At 40.5% G+C, this 15,851-nt stretch overlaps 1 protein-coding gene across 3 annotated transcripts; it reads right to left on the reverse strand.

Annotated features, from left to right (window-relative positions):
- Window positions 1-1,957: 1,957 nt before the first annotated feature.
- znf365 (zinc finger protein 365) lies at window positions 1,958-15,758 on the reverse strand. 3 transcript variants are annotated; one of them, XM_029521890.1, is made up of 6 exons: window positions 15,626-15,758; window positions 13,996-14,687; window positions 13,507-13,816; window positions 13,053-13,224; window positions 12,260-12,309; window positions 1,958-8,136 (listed from the first exon to the last, which is right to left on the reverse strand). In XM_029521890.1, exons 2-6 carry the CDS (start codon window positions 14,675-14,677, stop codon window positions 7,914-7,916), a joined length of 1,437 nt encoding a protein of 478 aa, XP_029377750.1. In that variant the 5' UTR covers window positions 14,678-14,687; window positions 15,626-15,758; the 3' UTR covers window positions 1,958-7,913. The 3 variants fall into 3 exon arrangements, with proteins under 3 accessions (XP_029377750.1, XP_029377751.1, XP_029377748.1); XM_029521891.1 differs by lacking the exon at window positions 15,626-15,758 and having other exon boundaries at window positions 12,260-12,306; window positions 13,996-15,140; XM_029521888.1 differs by lacking the exon at window positions 15,626-15,758 and having other exon boundaries at window positions 13,996-15,140.
- Window positions 15,759-15,851: the final 93 nt, after the last annotated feature.

Below are 15,851 nucleotides of genomic sequence, written 5' to 3' on the forward strand. Positions count from 1 at the left end.
TGTATGTTGTCCTGACTCAAGAATAAGTGAGTTGTTCAGCATTTCTTAGTCGTTGTTTAGCGTCATTCACACCTCTTCAGTCTTAAAAGCAGTTCACCAAATGTCTTTGGACTGTGGGAGGAAGCTAGGGGGCCTTGGGGTGGACCACTGCACTGCCATGTCCAGTTTATCTGCAACAATCATTTGGAATTATTCCATTCCACACGGTGTTCATCTGGTTGTCATGTTTTTCTTTAATCTCCAATAGTTATCATAGTCCAACAAGTTTCAACATAAAAAGTATTCCAGGTCGTCACAGTATTGCATTTTGCACAGTGTTAAACAGACTACAGAATTTGAGTGAAGGCACAAAACTAGAGATTACTTTTGCAAATGAAATCCCTACTGTACAGACTAACATGATGAATTCGAACGGATCAAACTTGGTTGTGGAAACAGTTTCACACAAACATAAATCTTACTTCATCTCTACCGACTGACGGCAAGAAAGGTAGTAGTGTCATAATAATCAAAGTAACATTAACTTCGGTTAAGATACATGTTTGGTTATGTTTTGACCTTTTTTCTCTCAGTTTCAGAGGTCGTGGACATTTCTTGGACAAAACATTTCAAAACAGTAACACATGTAATAAATCTGATTTTCCAGACTTTCCCAGACCAGTGTGAAAACCCTGCTGATTGTCCGGGAGACAACACTCCCTCCATCTGAAATCCAGAACCTCTAAGCTAAGCGCTATTGGTTGGTTTAGTGCAACTTTCCTTCAAATACCATTAAAATAGACCTTGCTCTGCTACAAAAGTACACACAATAGTACAACATAACAGTATTTTAAATACTTAGCTTTTTTTTGCTACATATGAAGCATGCTTTCACAGTAACACAACAGCTACATATGTAGTAGTAGTAGTAGTAGTAGTAGTAGGTCTGCATCATGCATCTTCTACTACCATCCAGTGTCTGAGCATCAGAAACTCACAACAGCAAACTGTTCACCAGATGCAAACCTGAACGCTGCACACATTTACTCACACACACCTTTCAAGAGTTACGCTGCTGATAATAACCTCAGAAGCATCAGGCTGGACATTGTTGCTCAGGGTGTCATGTATGAGGACATTAGCTGTAGTCCAGATTGGTTTTGGATCAGGCTGTAAACACGGTTATTTCTGTGATAAAGTTGGACATTTTAACACTGATGACACTCCGCCTTCATCCTGTTGGTTCATGTTTGGCAATCCGTTCTCCACTCTTTCAGTTACCCAAGAGCAAAATGAGAGAAGGTTTTTAATTGACATCAGCAGTTGCACTCAGTTTTAGGTTGATCTGTTTAGTCAGAAACAGACCTCTAGAACACAGTGGGCAGATCAGCAGAGTTTACCCATGATGTTCAAGGGCCTGTGAAGCTATTAAAAACTGATTATGAATGTTTTTTTTTTTTTGTTTTTTTTAAGCATTATATTCAATATATATTCCATTTAACATTCAATGTGGGATATTAATATTTCAGTCAGACGTAGCTTGTTAAATCAATGAGAAAAACCCAAAGCACACCGTTTTAAAAAATGATGGGCAGTAAATATGTAACAAATCATGGCTGGCAACACGGATGGGTAGTCTTTGTGAGGGTGCCTGCAAACTCCCTTGTCCTATAGTCCTAGTTAAAAATGTAAACAAAATCAACTATAAAATGATTGGCACAACCATAAAATAATCACAAACACACACACACACACACACACACAAAAAAAAAAAACCATCATGGCGAAGCATCCAGAGGCAAACCAAATGTTGGTGGCCCCTCAAGGGGCCAGTGCCCTTTATACTGGCACATATTTGCAAAAACTATGAGCATCCTTAAACCTCATAAAGATCCTTCATGATGTGTGCTGTGGCTAATATTAACCCATCTCTCTTTTAAAACCCCCAACCCCTCCAGGGTTTAGGATTGCCATTGGATTTTTTTTTTTTTTTTTTTTTTTTTTTTTTGGGGTGGGGGGGGGTACCTCTAAGTTCAGAAATAACACACCAAGATGCATGTTTAGGGCTTTTAAAACAGATTTCCGTAACTTGGAAAGACTTGACTTTAGTAAGCATAATTGAAGAAATGTTAAAGATTTTCACAGGACATGCAGACACCCTGTTGAAAAATTTAATAAAGACAGGATTGGGGTTTTTTTTCTTTTGGCCAAGTTTAAGTACTATAAGACTACTACTTCCACTTGACGACACATAATAGCTTTGTATACAAAATATCTATTAACACAGTCAATAAAACTGAGACCATTATCAGAAACAATATATTTTACACTGAATATCATCCTTTACATGTACATTCTTATGACTGGATGGGTGCAAGAATGAGGTGTAAACAGATCATACGGAACGATACAGAGAGAGGAATGATTCTATTAAACAAGCTGTCGTGAGTTTGTTTAGTATACTGCTAATGAACTGTAAGCATTCACGGCACTGGAAATCACTTTGGATGAAAGCGCTGATACGTCATTCGTTTTTGTGATCGGAGAATCTCCACCCGTTTCTGAGTGAATGAGTGCCAGTTTAAGACATGACAAACGTCAGGTGCTAAAACACAGCATCTCTTTAGTGTGAGCTATGCATTAACTCAGATTACATTCGTTATGTGTGGTGTCGTCCATAGCTGGGTCAGGCTTGGCTCGTTTCATCTTGCAGTGTAGTGGAAGGTAAAACATTAGATTCCTTCAGTTTCCCCAAGCCTCACAAACAGGCTTTTTAAATTTTAAATGTCACAGATATCCTAAAAGGTAAATGTTTATGCCTTCTAATTTTTTAGAAGGTCTAGGTTGTACATTAATTCAGTGAAACCATTAAAGGTCTCAGCCTGCAGAGAAATGCTTGCAGTCTATATTGAGAAAATGAGCCTTTAAACCAGCTGTCAGGTCTTCTGGGACTGGATCATTAAGCCAGAAGAGTAACTCAGAGCCTCCCCTCTTATTTGCTGACTGATCTGTTACTAGATCTAGAGAGAAAAGCCTGAGAGAGGAAATATAAAACTACACAAAGATGGTTTTGGGTTCTTTAAAACACAGATATATCTTCTGATGAACACATGAGAAGAGAGAAATATGGGACCATTAAGAAGCTGTAATTAAATGATAAATATAGTGTTATATATTTTTTCTTATTGTCAACAAATCCAACAAAAAGGCCCACACACCAAAGTAATAAGAGTCTGCCCAGCTTATTCATTAAAAAAAAAACAAAAAAAAACCTGACTGGAGGGACTGGAGTATTCACCAGAGAGTATTTTTAGTGTCACACTACATGATGTGTGTAATTCATAAAAGATTGTACCCTCTGAGCAACAGCTATTCATTTATGGTATTGGGTTTTTATGAGATTTGTTGACTAGAATACAAATATGAATTCCCACCATTACCTTGTTATACTTGGAAATGTGGAGAAGTGAGAGATGAAACTCAACTATCTTTCAATAGGATTTAGACAAAATGGAAAATAAGCATTACGACTGATGCTGTACTGTCCCTTTAAGGAAAGGTTAAACGATTGTGTAAACTGTGTAAATCTATGTTTACCCTCCACTACACCTTTGGATTAGTGGGTGATAGGCCACTTACAGTATGATCACAACTGCCAGGAAAAATAAAGAAAGTATTTTCGGCATAAGTAAGTCAACAAATGCAACATTTCTCTGTATACAGTCTTCTGGCATTATCTGGTTTGGTCTTACTTTAGTTGGCAACACCCATCTGGCATCTGAACCGGCTCAAACAAAAGCCAACATTTATATGTAAAAACTGATCTGACCCAGGTCTGGTGTCTTCACAGTCTGTGCTTTACAAACCAAATCAGTGCAGAAAGTATACAAAATCTATCTGCATTACAGAAAGACACAAATCTACTATCATAGTGCATACAGCTAACAAGAAGGGCTAGTTGTGAAAAATCCACCAACGATGAATGGATTCATGGTCTTTGTTCTAGGTAAAAATATGCTACTTCTGCAAAAACGCCAGAACTGTGTGTCTGACTCAATAAGAGGAGGCTGCTGGTGAAGGAAATTCCAAATCAAACAATATTTCAGTTATGCTCAAAAACCCAAATAATTCAACTAGCAACACTCTAACCCCCATTTTGTTAATTATTCTTTTGTTACTTTAATTCGGCTGATAGAGCAGGTTTGATGTTGGAATCAGCTTCACAACTGGTGCAGTTTGTTGTCTGTTCACTTTGTCAAACGCTGACCACTATTTCAGACAAAGGTAAATAAAGCTGATTTGTCTGTAGCTAATTATCATATTATTATCTCGGTGAGGTGGATAAAAACCTTGTGTCTAGATGCTCTGCTTGTGTGCGTGTTCTTTAAACTGTAGCTGTATATGCTAATGTAGCATGAACACCCTTAGCCTTGGAAGGTGATACTAATGTAGATAGAGTTAGCCAGACACACTAACTTTTGTATCTTACATTAAGCGCAAGTACAATGCTTGGTTGTACAACTGTTATATACTGTAGGCCTTAAAACCTTCATATTACTCAAAAAAGAAAACAAAAAAAAAAATAAATAAATTGTGTTTAGGTTACTAGGTGACGGGAGCTGTGCAGGAACAGTTCAACAACTAACCCATTAAACTTAAATTTGGCCACAAAGTACCAAGCCTTCATAGGCCAGGTCCTAGAAAGCATGTGGCTCTGAACTGGAACATGGTTATTGTGCGAGTTGCATTAACTTTATTAGTTAACTTAGTTTAAATCCTGTCTGCTTCACCACAGTCTGTAACGTTTGTGCCTACTGACTGACCATAGGTTTGATCTTGTGTTGAACCAACCCAGGTAACCCAGGTAACTCTTGTTACCCTGGTTACCCTGCCTGCAGCCACAGTAGCTATGTTTACATAGACACAAGTAATCAGATCAAAAACCTGACTGGAATAAATATGCTTCATGTAAACACACCCATTGGAAGATTCTGATCCGCTCACACTCAATCAGATTTATTTCTTTACTTCTAGTCTGTATTGGACACAAATACGTTATTGGAAATATTAAAAACTTAAATTTTTTTAACAACTCAAGTGGTACGACTAGAAAGGCTAGAAACACTGAGTTGTTCATGCAAGTGTATGAATGGTTAAAGGTAGCCAGGAGCCATTGAACAGATAAAAGAAAGTTTTGTTTCCACTCTTGTTCTGTAAACTCTAAAAGTACATTCCTTTCCCATCAGTCTTTGCTTCTCACCTTTATCCAGTGGCTCTTTGTCTTTGTGGGAGGATTAGGGGTTTCAATTTAATGCAAAAGGGCTGAAACAAGTGTTTCCCTGCTGTGTCTGTTTGTCATATGAAGAAATATATACTGCTGGGATTGTAGCTTCTGGAGCTTATGGACACCAGCAGAAGCAAAACTACAGCCTGAAGAACACGGTACAGATCCATTTCAAAATGAGACACAAGGTGGTGTTTGTTTACATCAGAAGTAGCTTCTTCTTCTACTACTGCTTCCATAATCATTTATTCAATTCAAATGTGAGATGCATGGAAACACACATCATGATCGGATCAATTTTTTTAGGGTCCATGTAAAAAGTAAAGCTCTAATCTGAATTGTAATCAGATTGAAGAAATTTTGCGCATATAAACATAGCTGATGATGACAGACAAGAGGCAGCACTACTTTAAACAGAAAGTAGAAGGGGAAAAAAGAGTAATGTAAAGTAAGTAAAGCTGTAGCCGCCTAGCCTTTTGGTTTTAGCCACAAGATGAATGGAAATGAGGGTCATTACACTTCATAACAGACCTTTTATCAGCAGCCATGTGGCAGGTCTGACTGTTAAAGAATGTTCTGGTGTCATGAAATGATCTAACCCAGTTTTGGCCCTATTTATTATTATTTATGAGCCAGTTCAGGCCCAAATCCAGTCAGCATCATCTCTGCTTTAGAGCTGACCAACAGTTCAATCTATTCCTCACACTTTGTCACCTTTGTTTTTGGTTTTGGAAAGGGGCAAATTTGACAGACCTGCTGTGTCTAGTTCTGATCACTAAGCTGACATTAAACACATGCTTGTTTGGATGAGCCAGTGAATGGTGTCAACAATCAAGACAACTGATCAATGATCAACACTGTTTGGCCTTATAAGCACAGACAGAAGATAGACAACATGACTGATCAGAAGGTTTTGGGAACCCAGGCCAAGAAGGGAAGGTTGAACCAGAGGAGAGGACCAGTCATCAACATCACTGGGAACTATTTACATTCAGTTCATTTGATTCAGGAAGAAAACTATTGGTTTCCATTATCACAACTGAACTGAAACTAAACCTCTACAAATACAAAAATGCATTGTTACCTGAAGACTCTCCAAAACACACAGGAAAAAATTCTGAACATAAGTACCACTTAAGACTGAGTTCGTTTCTTCTACTGCACAAAATATTAAGAATTGTGCTGTCAAATCTGACCAAAAATTAAAAGCTGTTGTTCAGTTTCTGTTTGAATAACTCCATCCACATTTACATCCTTCTGAGAAGCACCCAGTGTAACTGTTTTATTTCAGGGAAATAATCTATGGAAAAGCACAAAATACAAAAAAAAAAACAAAAAACTGTGCTGACAATAAAAAATGTTCGTGCATTTATATCTATTATTGCATATTGTTCTCAAACCCTGTTACTCAGTTTTAAATTTTGTGATGTGTAAAGTTAGTCTCGTCTGTATTGATTCTCTGGCCAGCAGTCACTTAAGAGTTCTTGATTAAAATTATAGTTTCACTTTATCTTTTATTATCAGTGGTTTTCTTTATCATTTATTTAGGGCTGTAGATGACTACTTTCATTATTAAGTGAAAAATGTTATGTAGAAATGATGATGAAATGCATTAGATGTTCAAATCTGAGAAGTTAGACATATTATGGCATGCCGTTTGGGAAATTAGTGAATATATGGAATGAAAATTTGAATACATTGAATGCAAACTGGCGTCATCACAGCACTGGTGCCATCTTTTGTTCTGATGCCATTTTGTACAGCTGTTGCAGTGAGAGGTGTGTGTCAGTATGAACGAGTCAGCAAAAAATGTAATTGCTGTAATACTGAGCAATGAAGAAGCACTCAACGCCCTGGCGATTGCGTGTAAAGTTAGTGGCCGAAATACTAGCCCATACCATTCAACCAATGAAGAAATGAATTCTTTGTTCAATCAAGGCAGACGGAACAACCTCTCAGGCCAAGCAGTTCCTGCGTAGCATTATAATTATAAACCACATTGGCTATACATCCAATGCTGTCCGACGTTTTTGTCCTCTTTTTTTTTCTTTATCAAGTAGACTATACCTGGTGATAAGATTTAACTTAATATTTTCATATTTATTTTACATGCAGTCTTGTATTTTCTTTCAAGAAATGACTTACAGTATAATGGTTTTAGAGATGCATCTCTAAATGCACTGATTGATCAGACGCCGATCATGAACATTTTGCAAAACCAGGGAATTCAGAAGGGTATCAGTCTGATTTCATTCAATATATTCATTAATTTCCTAAATGGCATGCCATCTCACACACACACACACACACACACACACACACACACACACACACACAATTGAGGTGCTAGTTGAATGGCTAAAATGGTAAGAACATGAATTTTGAGGTAAACAGTTTTTTGTCAAAATCAAAGGGGTTCAGTGAGTTTTAGCTTTGTGTCAGAGAGGAGTTTTTATATATTTGTAATTTATATATATATTTTTTCTTTTAAAGCAATGAAGTGGATGTGTTTCATTATAGCTCCTTCACAGAGGCTTGATGTGACTGTCACCTTGTAGTGCTTTTCCACAGCTTACCACACTGGAATAAAGTCACTGAGAAAGAGATTTTACCCACTGATGTCTCCTCTCCCTGGTGTTTCCCTACAGTTCTAGGCCTCATACCCAGCAGAGCGGCGGTGCTGGTGGTTCCAGATGTCGTCTCTGTGTTCAGGTCTGCAGAACAGCCTGGATGACTGGGCCAGCCGCTCATGGTGTTCCCGTTCCCGGTCTCGTTCTGTGCCAGGTTTAGCAAATACAGGGCGGCTGCCAAACTGGGAAGAGTGGGTCCTGTTGTCATGGAGACCAGACGATGACAATTGACCTCCTGCTGACCTGGGTTCACAATTAAAACACAACTAGGCTGTAAATTACAGGAAAAGGTTACAACTGACAATTTGTCATTTTTTTGTCACCATTGGTCAATTTACTGATTCCAACCACTCCAACAACTCGAAATTTATATAATTCTAGAAATCTACAAAAGACAACGCAGGTTAGGGCTGATTTCCATGGACCTCTGTTTAGAGCTGTGGGTCTTTCACACTGAAATTTCAGTTAAATCCGTACAGAGGAAGAAAGTGTACAGTGTACAGAGGCCTGGGTGTAGCCATGAAATTGAACTCAGCTTTCCATAATAATATTATTAATCACAGTTACCTCATCATTGAACAAGGGTGGCAATTACTTTTTCACACATGATCATGTAGATTTGGATCGTATTTTTCTCTTGAATAAAATCATCACAGAAAAACTGCATTTCATGTTTAATATTTAAATTTGTTTGATGATCTGAAACAGTTGAATGTGACGCAGATGCAAAAAGTAAGAAATCAGGAAGGGGGCAAACACTTTTTCACAGCACTATATTGTCGCATGCATTATATTAGATGCATGACATCAGAGAAATGATTTGTAGTTTTTGGTTGATAACACTGACTGACATTAGATGTTCTTTTTAAAAATGTAATACTTAAAACTAAGACATTTTCAGTCTAATGGTGTTTTTTCTTCCGATAGTGTATGAGAATAGCTGTGTAGTATTATTACAGATTTGTAAGTTCAGTGAAATTTTTTTTTTCCAGAGCTATGTGGATTGCTTTTACAGTAATTACTATAAAGGTAAAAGTAAGTTTGTGGAATAAAGGTATATTCATAGTTTCCCTAGTTCTAATAAACCATTGATTGTATTTTACACTCTGGCCCGATCGATGTTGGTCTGTTAACATGAAGTATCTAAGGCCATTTGCTAGACTGGTTCATGAAGCTTCATCTCAAATTAAAAAAAAAAGGGAAAAGGAAATATGACAGGGACCTAACTGAGACAAAAAAAAAAAAAAAAACAATAACAGACGATCGAGAGGGATTTTGGGCCCCATGAAAAGAATCTTTACAGGGCCCCCAACACAGGCGAAAAAATGTGATGATATTTTACATAAAACTATGGATTTTGATGGTGTTTTTGACTGCGATTCCTATATTTGTGAATAAAGTACATCATGACAGTTGACACGTAGGGGAAGCATTGAGCACTCTGAATACAATGATATTTAAATATAAACTGAGTGATGCAAATAAATAGCAATTATAATCTGTGTATAATGCATAATCTCACCAAAAAAAACCACTATCAAAAAACAAAATGGCCATATATGATTTCTCATCATTTAAGTAGAACTTAATACATCAAAGAATGGCAAAAATATAACGTTGCTGAGTCAAGCTTCCTCTTGCAAGCCCATTTTCAATCACTGGTCGTTGCTCAACCTTTCTCACCAAAAGTTTTCTTGAGCCAACATGGGGAGAAAAGTGAGCTAGCTTACAGACCACAGACAGGAACAAAGTTTCCACCACATGAAAGTTGCACTAACAAAGCCACCTTTCTCCCTTAAAGAATACTGAATACTATATACTGTCGACCCTTTAATTCCTTCTGCTCTCTTAATTTCCTTTCTTTGTGTTTTTGGCTGCCTGATTTTTGAGGCATATTGCCTTCTCTGCCCCTGTGGCGCTGTCTGTGATAAACAGGTGCACTGCCTGCAGCTAATTCGGTCAGACTGAACCATTTTACGGAAATAAAGAAGGCGGAGGAGGAGTTTATCTTTCCAAAACAAATAAAGTTATTGTTTCCAGGACATTATAAATAAAATATGTGGGATCATACGTTATTTAATAGCCATTCTTTTTTCCAGTATTATTATTTTATTAGGGGCCTCTCCGGGCCCCTAGAATCCTTCTCCTTTTTCCCTTTTTGGTGCCCCAGCAGACGATCATTACGTTGAGTTGATTAATGCCACTCGAAACACACAGACACACAGACACACAGACACAGACACACAGACACACACACAGACACACACACACACACACACACACACACACACACACACACACACACACACACACACACACACACACACACACACACACACACACACACACACACACACACACACACACACACACACACACACACACACACACACACCAGTGACAGAGTGGAAGGACAAAGTATCATATGCTCAGGGATGCGCGCGCAGCAGTTCTCTTACTTTCTGGCTTTGATTCAAACAAGATAAGAGTTCACCTGTTAGTCCGGTCACAGAACCACTCATGCTGAGCAATAAGCCTTTAACAGCTGAATCTGATTAGTTCCCAGGGTGAGCTCTGCCAGCCTCTAAAACTGGAGGGAGCTCCCATAAACCCTCTCTAGAAAGAAAATGGCTTAAAAACTCAAACACAGATTTGAAATCCTAAATAGATGTTAAGAATGATTTGGTATCTAACATGGATTCAAGCTGATAAAGTAGTGCTTTTTGAGTAAGGAGAGGTCATCATAGTCGAGGGCCATCCACAACAAAGTAAGGTGCATGAGGTATAAACAGGTTTTTCTTGGAAGACTAAACTCAGTGTTGCTCAGATGTTAGAAGGGCAAATTGATTTCTCCCTACTTTCCCTCCACCGTGAGGGAATTTAAACCTCAGCAGAGCGAAAATAACATGGCTTCCTCTACTCTGGACTTTCTGATATGACTTTTTCACAGATAAGAGCTGTTTGTGTCTGTGTTCAATTAATTAAAAACAGACAAATTTCAATAATGTAAACAAAAAGACACAACAGAGATATAATCTAAAATTGAAACATTTAAACTCAATTCAGATTTATTAAATTCTGAGTTTGAGGAGAGGGTCACAATACAAGATGGCCTTCAGGTCAGTCCTTCGTTTGTCTGTTTGTCAATGTGTTTGGAATTACTTTTATTTTGTTATTTATTTTTATATATTGTTTTGTGTCTGCATTCATCGTCACAGTTAAACACCACGGGGTGTCAACATTGTATGAGATTGATGCAGTTATAGTCTTATAGCTAAATATTTTATTATTTCAGTGCACGTCTGTGACCATCACCAGCCCTCCCTGGAAGCTAGTTCATTGATCTTTTTTGTGTGGCAGTGAGGGCAGTGCTACACCTCAGCGAATACGGGGAATAAAGATGGACAGGGGAAGGGAAGCAGGTGGTGCTGGTAGGATCTAGTGGGGTGAAGGATGCTGTGCTTTTCCTCTTATCTCACACGGCATTAAGAGAGTCCAGAGGGTTTATGTGGAGAACTGTGGGGAGATGGAAGGTGTCCCAGCAGAGGAGCCGAGTCAAAGGTGGGATACATAGTGACGCAGTGAAAGAACAGCTCAGCCCATTCTAGGCAGCATTCATCAATTCTTCATGATGTGACCCAACCCGAGCTGGCAAGTGACACCACACACTGGAGTGGTCATTCCCTAAATATGAGTGAGACTGTCACCAGGTCCCAGCTCCCCATGCCCACCACCCTGATGCAGGAGTGAGTGAGGTATCAAGCCCAGTGCGCCACCGCAGCCACATGGTGCGCTGCAGTCACCTGTGTTCAATGTGGGCGACAGCAAGCATCCCCGGACTGCCCAAGCAAGTGTGCGCCATAGCGGAGCAGGAGAGCCCCATGCCCTTCCCACACCGTCTGCATCCGCCACCAACTTCACACACCTTGGACCCCACCCCACATCCCCTAGACAAGCCAGAGGTACCTAACCGACTGAAGAGATCCACCCAGAAGCCCCCATGGTGCCCCGGCAGCCAGACCCAGGCGAAGTGCCTGAAGGTGGAAGGACTACAGGGGTGGAGGGCCATGGTGCTGAAACCTCCATCTCTGAATAAACGCGAAGACTAAATGCCTCACTTTTAGTCGGACACATGATGCCTCCTGGTATCATTTATCTTAATAGTCGCTCAATCTTGATATGTGGCAGACAGTCATCTCATTAGCCTTCTGGGCACGACCAACATAAATTTTATTTATATAATAATTTCAAATGATGTTTATTCAGTTCACATTTGCCTTTCTTAAAATTCACTGTCTAGTGATTGGGCTGAGATCATTTCACTTCAGTCTTAACATGTGCTGACATGAATCCTGTTGTAACTTACCTGCTTTTAGCAATTCTGTGAGGTCCATTACTACTTGGCTGCTGGTGCTGCTGCGGAAACAGAAAAGGTCACAGTTCATAGTGTCATTTGATAACACCAACAGCTACTTCTTTAAGGTTCAGTATATATATATATATATATATATATATATATATATATATATATATACATACATTTCATTTGTTCATTTTCAGTAATTTTTTTTATTATTATTATTTTATTATTATTACAAAAGTAATAATAAATAAATAAAAATTACTGAAAATGAACAAATGAAAAGCAGGCATTGCTTATGAATTTCATTAGTTTGTTTTAAACGGAAGGGTACCAACAATTTTGTCCACGTCTAAAGATTATTCTCCCACAGTCCAAACACGTGCAGGCTTAAGTTAGTTGCTGACTCTTAGGTATGAGCTTGGCTGTGAATGGTTGTTTTTCTCTATACGTTGGCCCTGCGATACACAGGTGATTTGTCAAGGGTCCAACTGGGATTAGCTCCACTCCCTCCATTGCCCTGACCAATATGCAGTATGGATAATGGATGGGTGGATGTTGCTAATGCTAGCTGTCTAACTTTCAGTATTGCTGTGAAACATATTACAGCAACATAATGGAAACCATGGGCTAATCTCTGAAGACACCTTACTGACTAAGAACATGAAGGCAAGAATGGCTGGAAGGGTAGGGGGTTGTGGCCAAACAGAAGCAGGAGTGCGTCTGATAAAAAAAATTGTTACATGCTTGTGGGCTAGAGGGACAGCTCTTAACTATGTGAGTGTGTGTTCTGCTGTACCTTGTAGTTGTTGCACTGAGGCGAACTGCTGTTCACCTGGTAATACTCCACCAGTCTCTCAGCCAGAGCAATGCGTCTCAGCAAGTTTTCGATAAAGCGCTGGATCCGAACTTTGCCGCAGGTCTCCTGTCGCGCTGCAGCTTCTAGGAACTTCTGGATGGTAATCACCTCCCTAGAGAACGAACATTAATGTTAGAGAACCAGAGAAAAACGAGGTTGCTTCCAGCAATAGGAACCAGCAGTCTCCTGATAATCAGCTAATAATTAAACCAAGAAAATACTTCAAGAATAACTAAATCCAGCAACTATATCAAGTTAGCCCTGTTGGGGTATACGCCTCTATTAAACGCACAGTTGTGATCACCATTTCTTGGCTCTGTCAGAAGTTCACAGTTTTAAGATGCCTTGACATTTCAATGCACTGATGGTCATCTGTTCAATAACACCTTTTTACCTCTCTCGTCGTTCCAGTTCATTTTCTGATGCATTGAGCTGCTCCCTCAGCGCAGCAATCACCATGACAGCCACGTCCACCTGCCGACTCAGCAACCTCTCCCGCTCCGCAACCTCCTGTCTTTCCTGAGCCAGGTGCTGTGAGTGAGCGCGCTCACACAGGAGCTCTGTGTCAGTCTGGGCCAGCTCTGTGCTCACCTTGGCAAGGCGGCGCTGCATGGTGCTGTCTGCTGCCTGGAGAATGCTTGCCAGCCGTCGGCGCACCGCAGCTGAGGCTGCCGCCGTCTCTAACCCAGAGTAGGAGTTCTGCTCTGATGGTTACAATAAATGACTCTATTGTTAGATTTTGCATTCATCAGTATTGATCGCTGAACCATTAGTATACAACCTCAACCCTACACTTTCTGAAACTGTTACATATATTTCTGTCACTTACTCAAAACCAGCACATATGAATAAGCATGAGGTGAGTACATAAATCGGAACGCACCAAGTACGTCGAGATCTAGGTCCAGGTCCTGATCCAGGTCTGGGTCTGGCGAAGGGGCAAGTGAAGCCAGAGGTGGGAATGGGTAGTGATGGTGGTTGAGCTGATGATGGCCTTCATCTAATTTCTTAGTGGAATTTTTTATATCCTCCACAGTTTTTACTCCATGTCTCTCCTCACCATTGTCTTCCTCCTCATCATCTTCTTCTGCATCTTCATCTTCTGTGCAGCCTTCATCCTCCTCGTCATCTTCCTCCTCCTCCTCAGCCTGTGTCCCCACTCCAACACTCTGCGTGCGCCTCCTCACGCAACTGTAGGAGTGGAGGAATCCTTTGTCTCTGCTGTCACTAAGGGAGCGTGCATGAGGAGGCCGTCCTGTGTTCTGTTGTCCCTTGCGGGTCGGGAGGCTCATGTCGTGCCAGGGTATTGCTGCTGTCAAAGTGTCAGGCAGTTTGCCAGTGATGCTGAAAGCCCCAGTAACCACGTCTGGTGAGCGGTACGAGTGGCGGTACTCCAGGTGAGCACGGAGCGAGGCCAGGCTGTGGAAACGCTCCTGTTCCCCACAGCGGGGGCAGCGGAATGGGAGGTCACAGGAAGGGACGCAGTCCATGACAGTGCCACAGGCCTGGCTGTTCCTATCCATGAGGAAAGAGCCAGAACCTCTGGAACACAACTTCTGCTGCATCACTGTGCACCTGGGAAACAGACAAAGACAACTGGACCAACTAGCCGTGAAACCTTTAATTAATTAGACAACAAACTAATTGAGTTTGCTTTATCAAGAAAGGGGTCTTTAAGTGTTTTAGGGCCATTTTATGTCTTTATTATCTAATCAGACACTGTAAAGAGAGAGAAGAGAAGAGTCCAGCTGGTGTAGAATGGAACCAGCGACTCGTTTGCTAAAATAATACATTTCAGGTCATGTCCCCAGCCAGGTGGTGGTCCAGATTAGATGGGCTTGAGGATGTTGACTGTTACGTTGTGACATCACAAAGTCCCAGCTGTCGTGACAGCTGGTTTTAAGGTTCAGTTTTTGAATACCTGCTGTGAGAATTTTCCTGTGGACAGAGGCCTTTGATACTTTCACTGATTTCTTTATTTTTTTTATTTTATTTAATTTTTTTTTAATAGACAGTGCACAGTGCACTCTGCATTGTGATGCATTCTATATAATTTTGCATCATTGGCTTACACAGAATAACAACTTTAAGAATGATAAATCAGTTCCACAGTCTGGTAAGGTCTCATGGTAAAGTTTCTAACGCTGAACCTGAGGATGCCTCAGACATCATTTTACAGCGTGTGTGGGCCAGCAGCACTCACACACACAATGCCTCAAACTGAATTACATGGAAAGTGTATGACTGTCACCCTGAATTAAAGCCAAAGGGCTGACTGGAAGTCAGCAAATCAGCGGAGGCTTTGCTCCCCACACACAAACGCCATTGTTTGTGTTTTGTTTTGGGGTTTTATTTAAACGGGTTTTCTCTGCCACCTAACAATCTGTAGCATCATTAGCCGACTCCAGTTAGCCCCGCTCTGCACGCACAGCACAGGCTAATGTTAGCTAGCTGCGGAGAATCAGCGCTGAATCATCACCGGACATGAGCGGGATTTACCGAGCAGGTCTTACCGGGGTCGTCTAACGGCGGACCGCGAATACACGTCTAACGTTCACTGTCCGGAGGCGTCATGTCGCAGATGGAAACCGACAGCAGCCCGTATGATGTCATTCATTCAACAGAGGACCCCGCGTCAGGTTGGCGCCACTTAGTCACAGCGAGAACAACCGGACTTCCGGTCAGACCTTTCAGAATTGAAGTTTCTTCCCGTCTGGATGTGAAAAGTGAGTGAGGACA

Source organism: Echeneis naucrates, chromosome 15, assembly GCF_900963305.1.
Source record: "Echeneis naucrates chromosome 15, fEcheNa1.1, whole genome shotgun sequence".
Lineage (NCBI taxonomy): Eukaryota > Metazoa > Chordata > Actinopteri > Carangiformes > Echeneidae > Echeneis > Echeneis naucrates.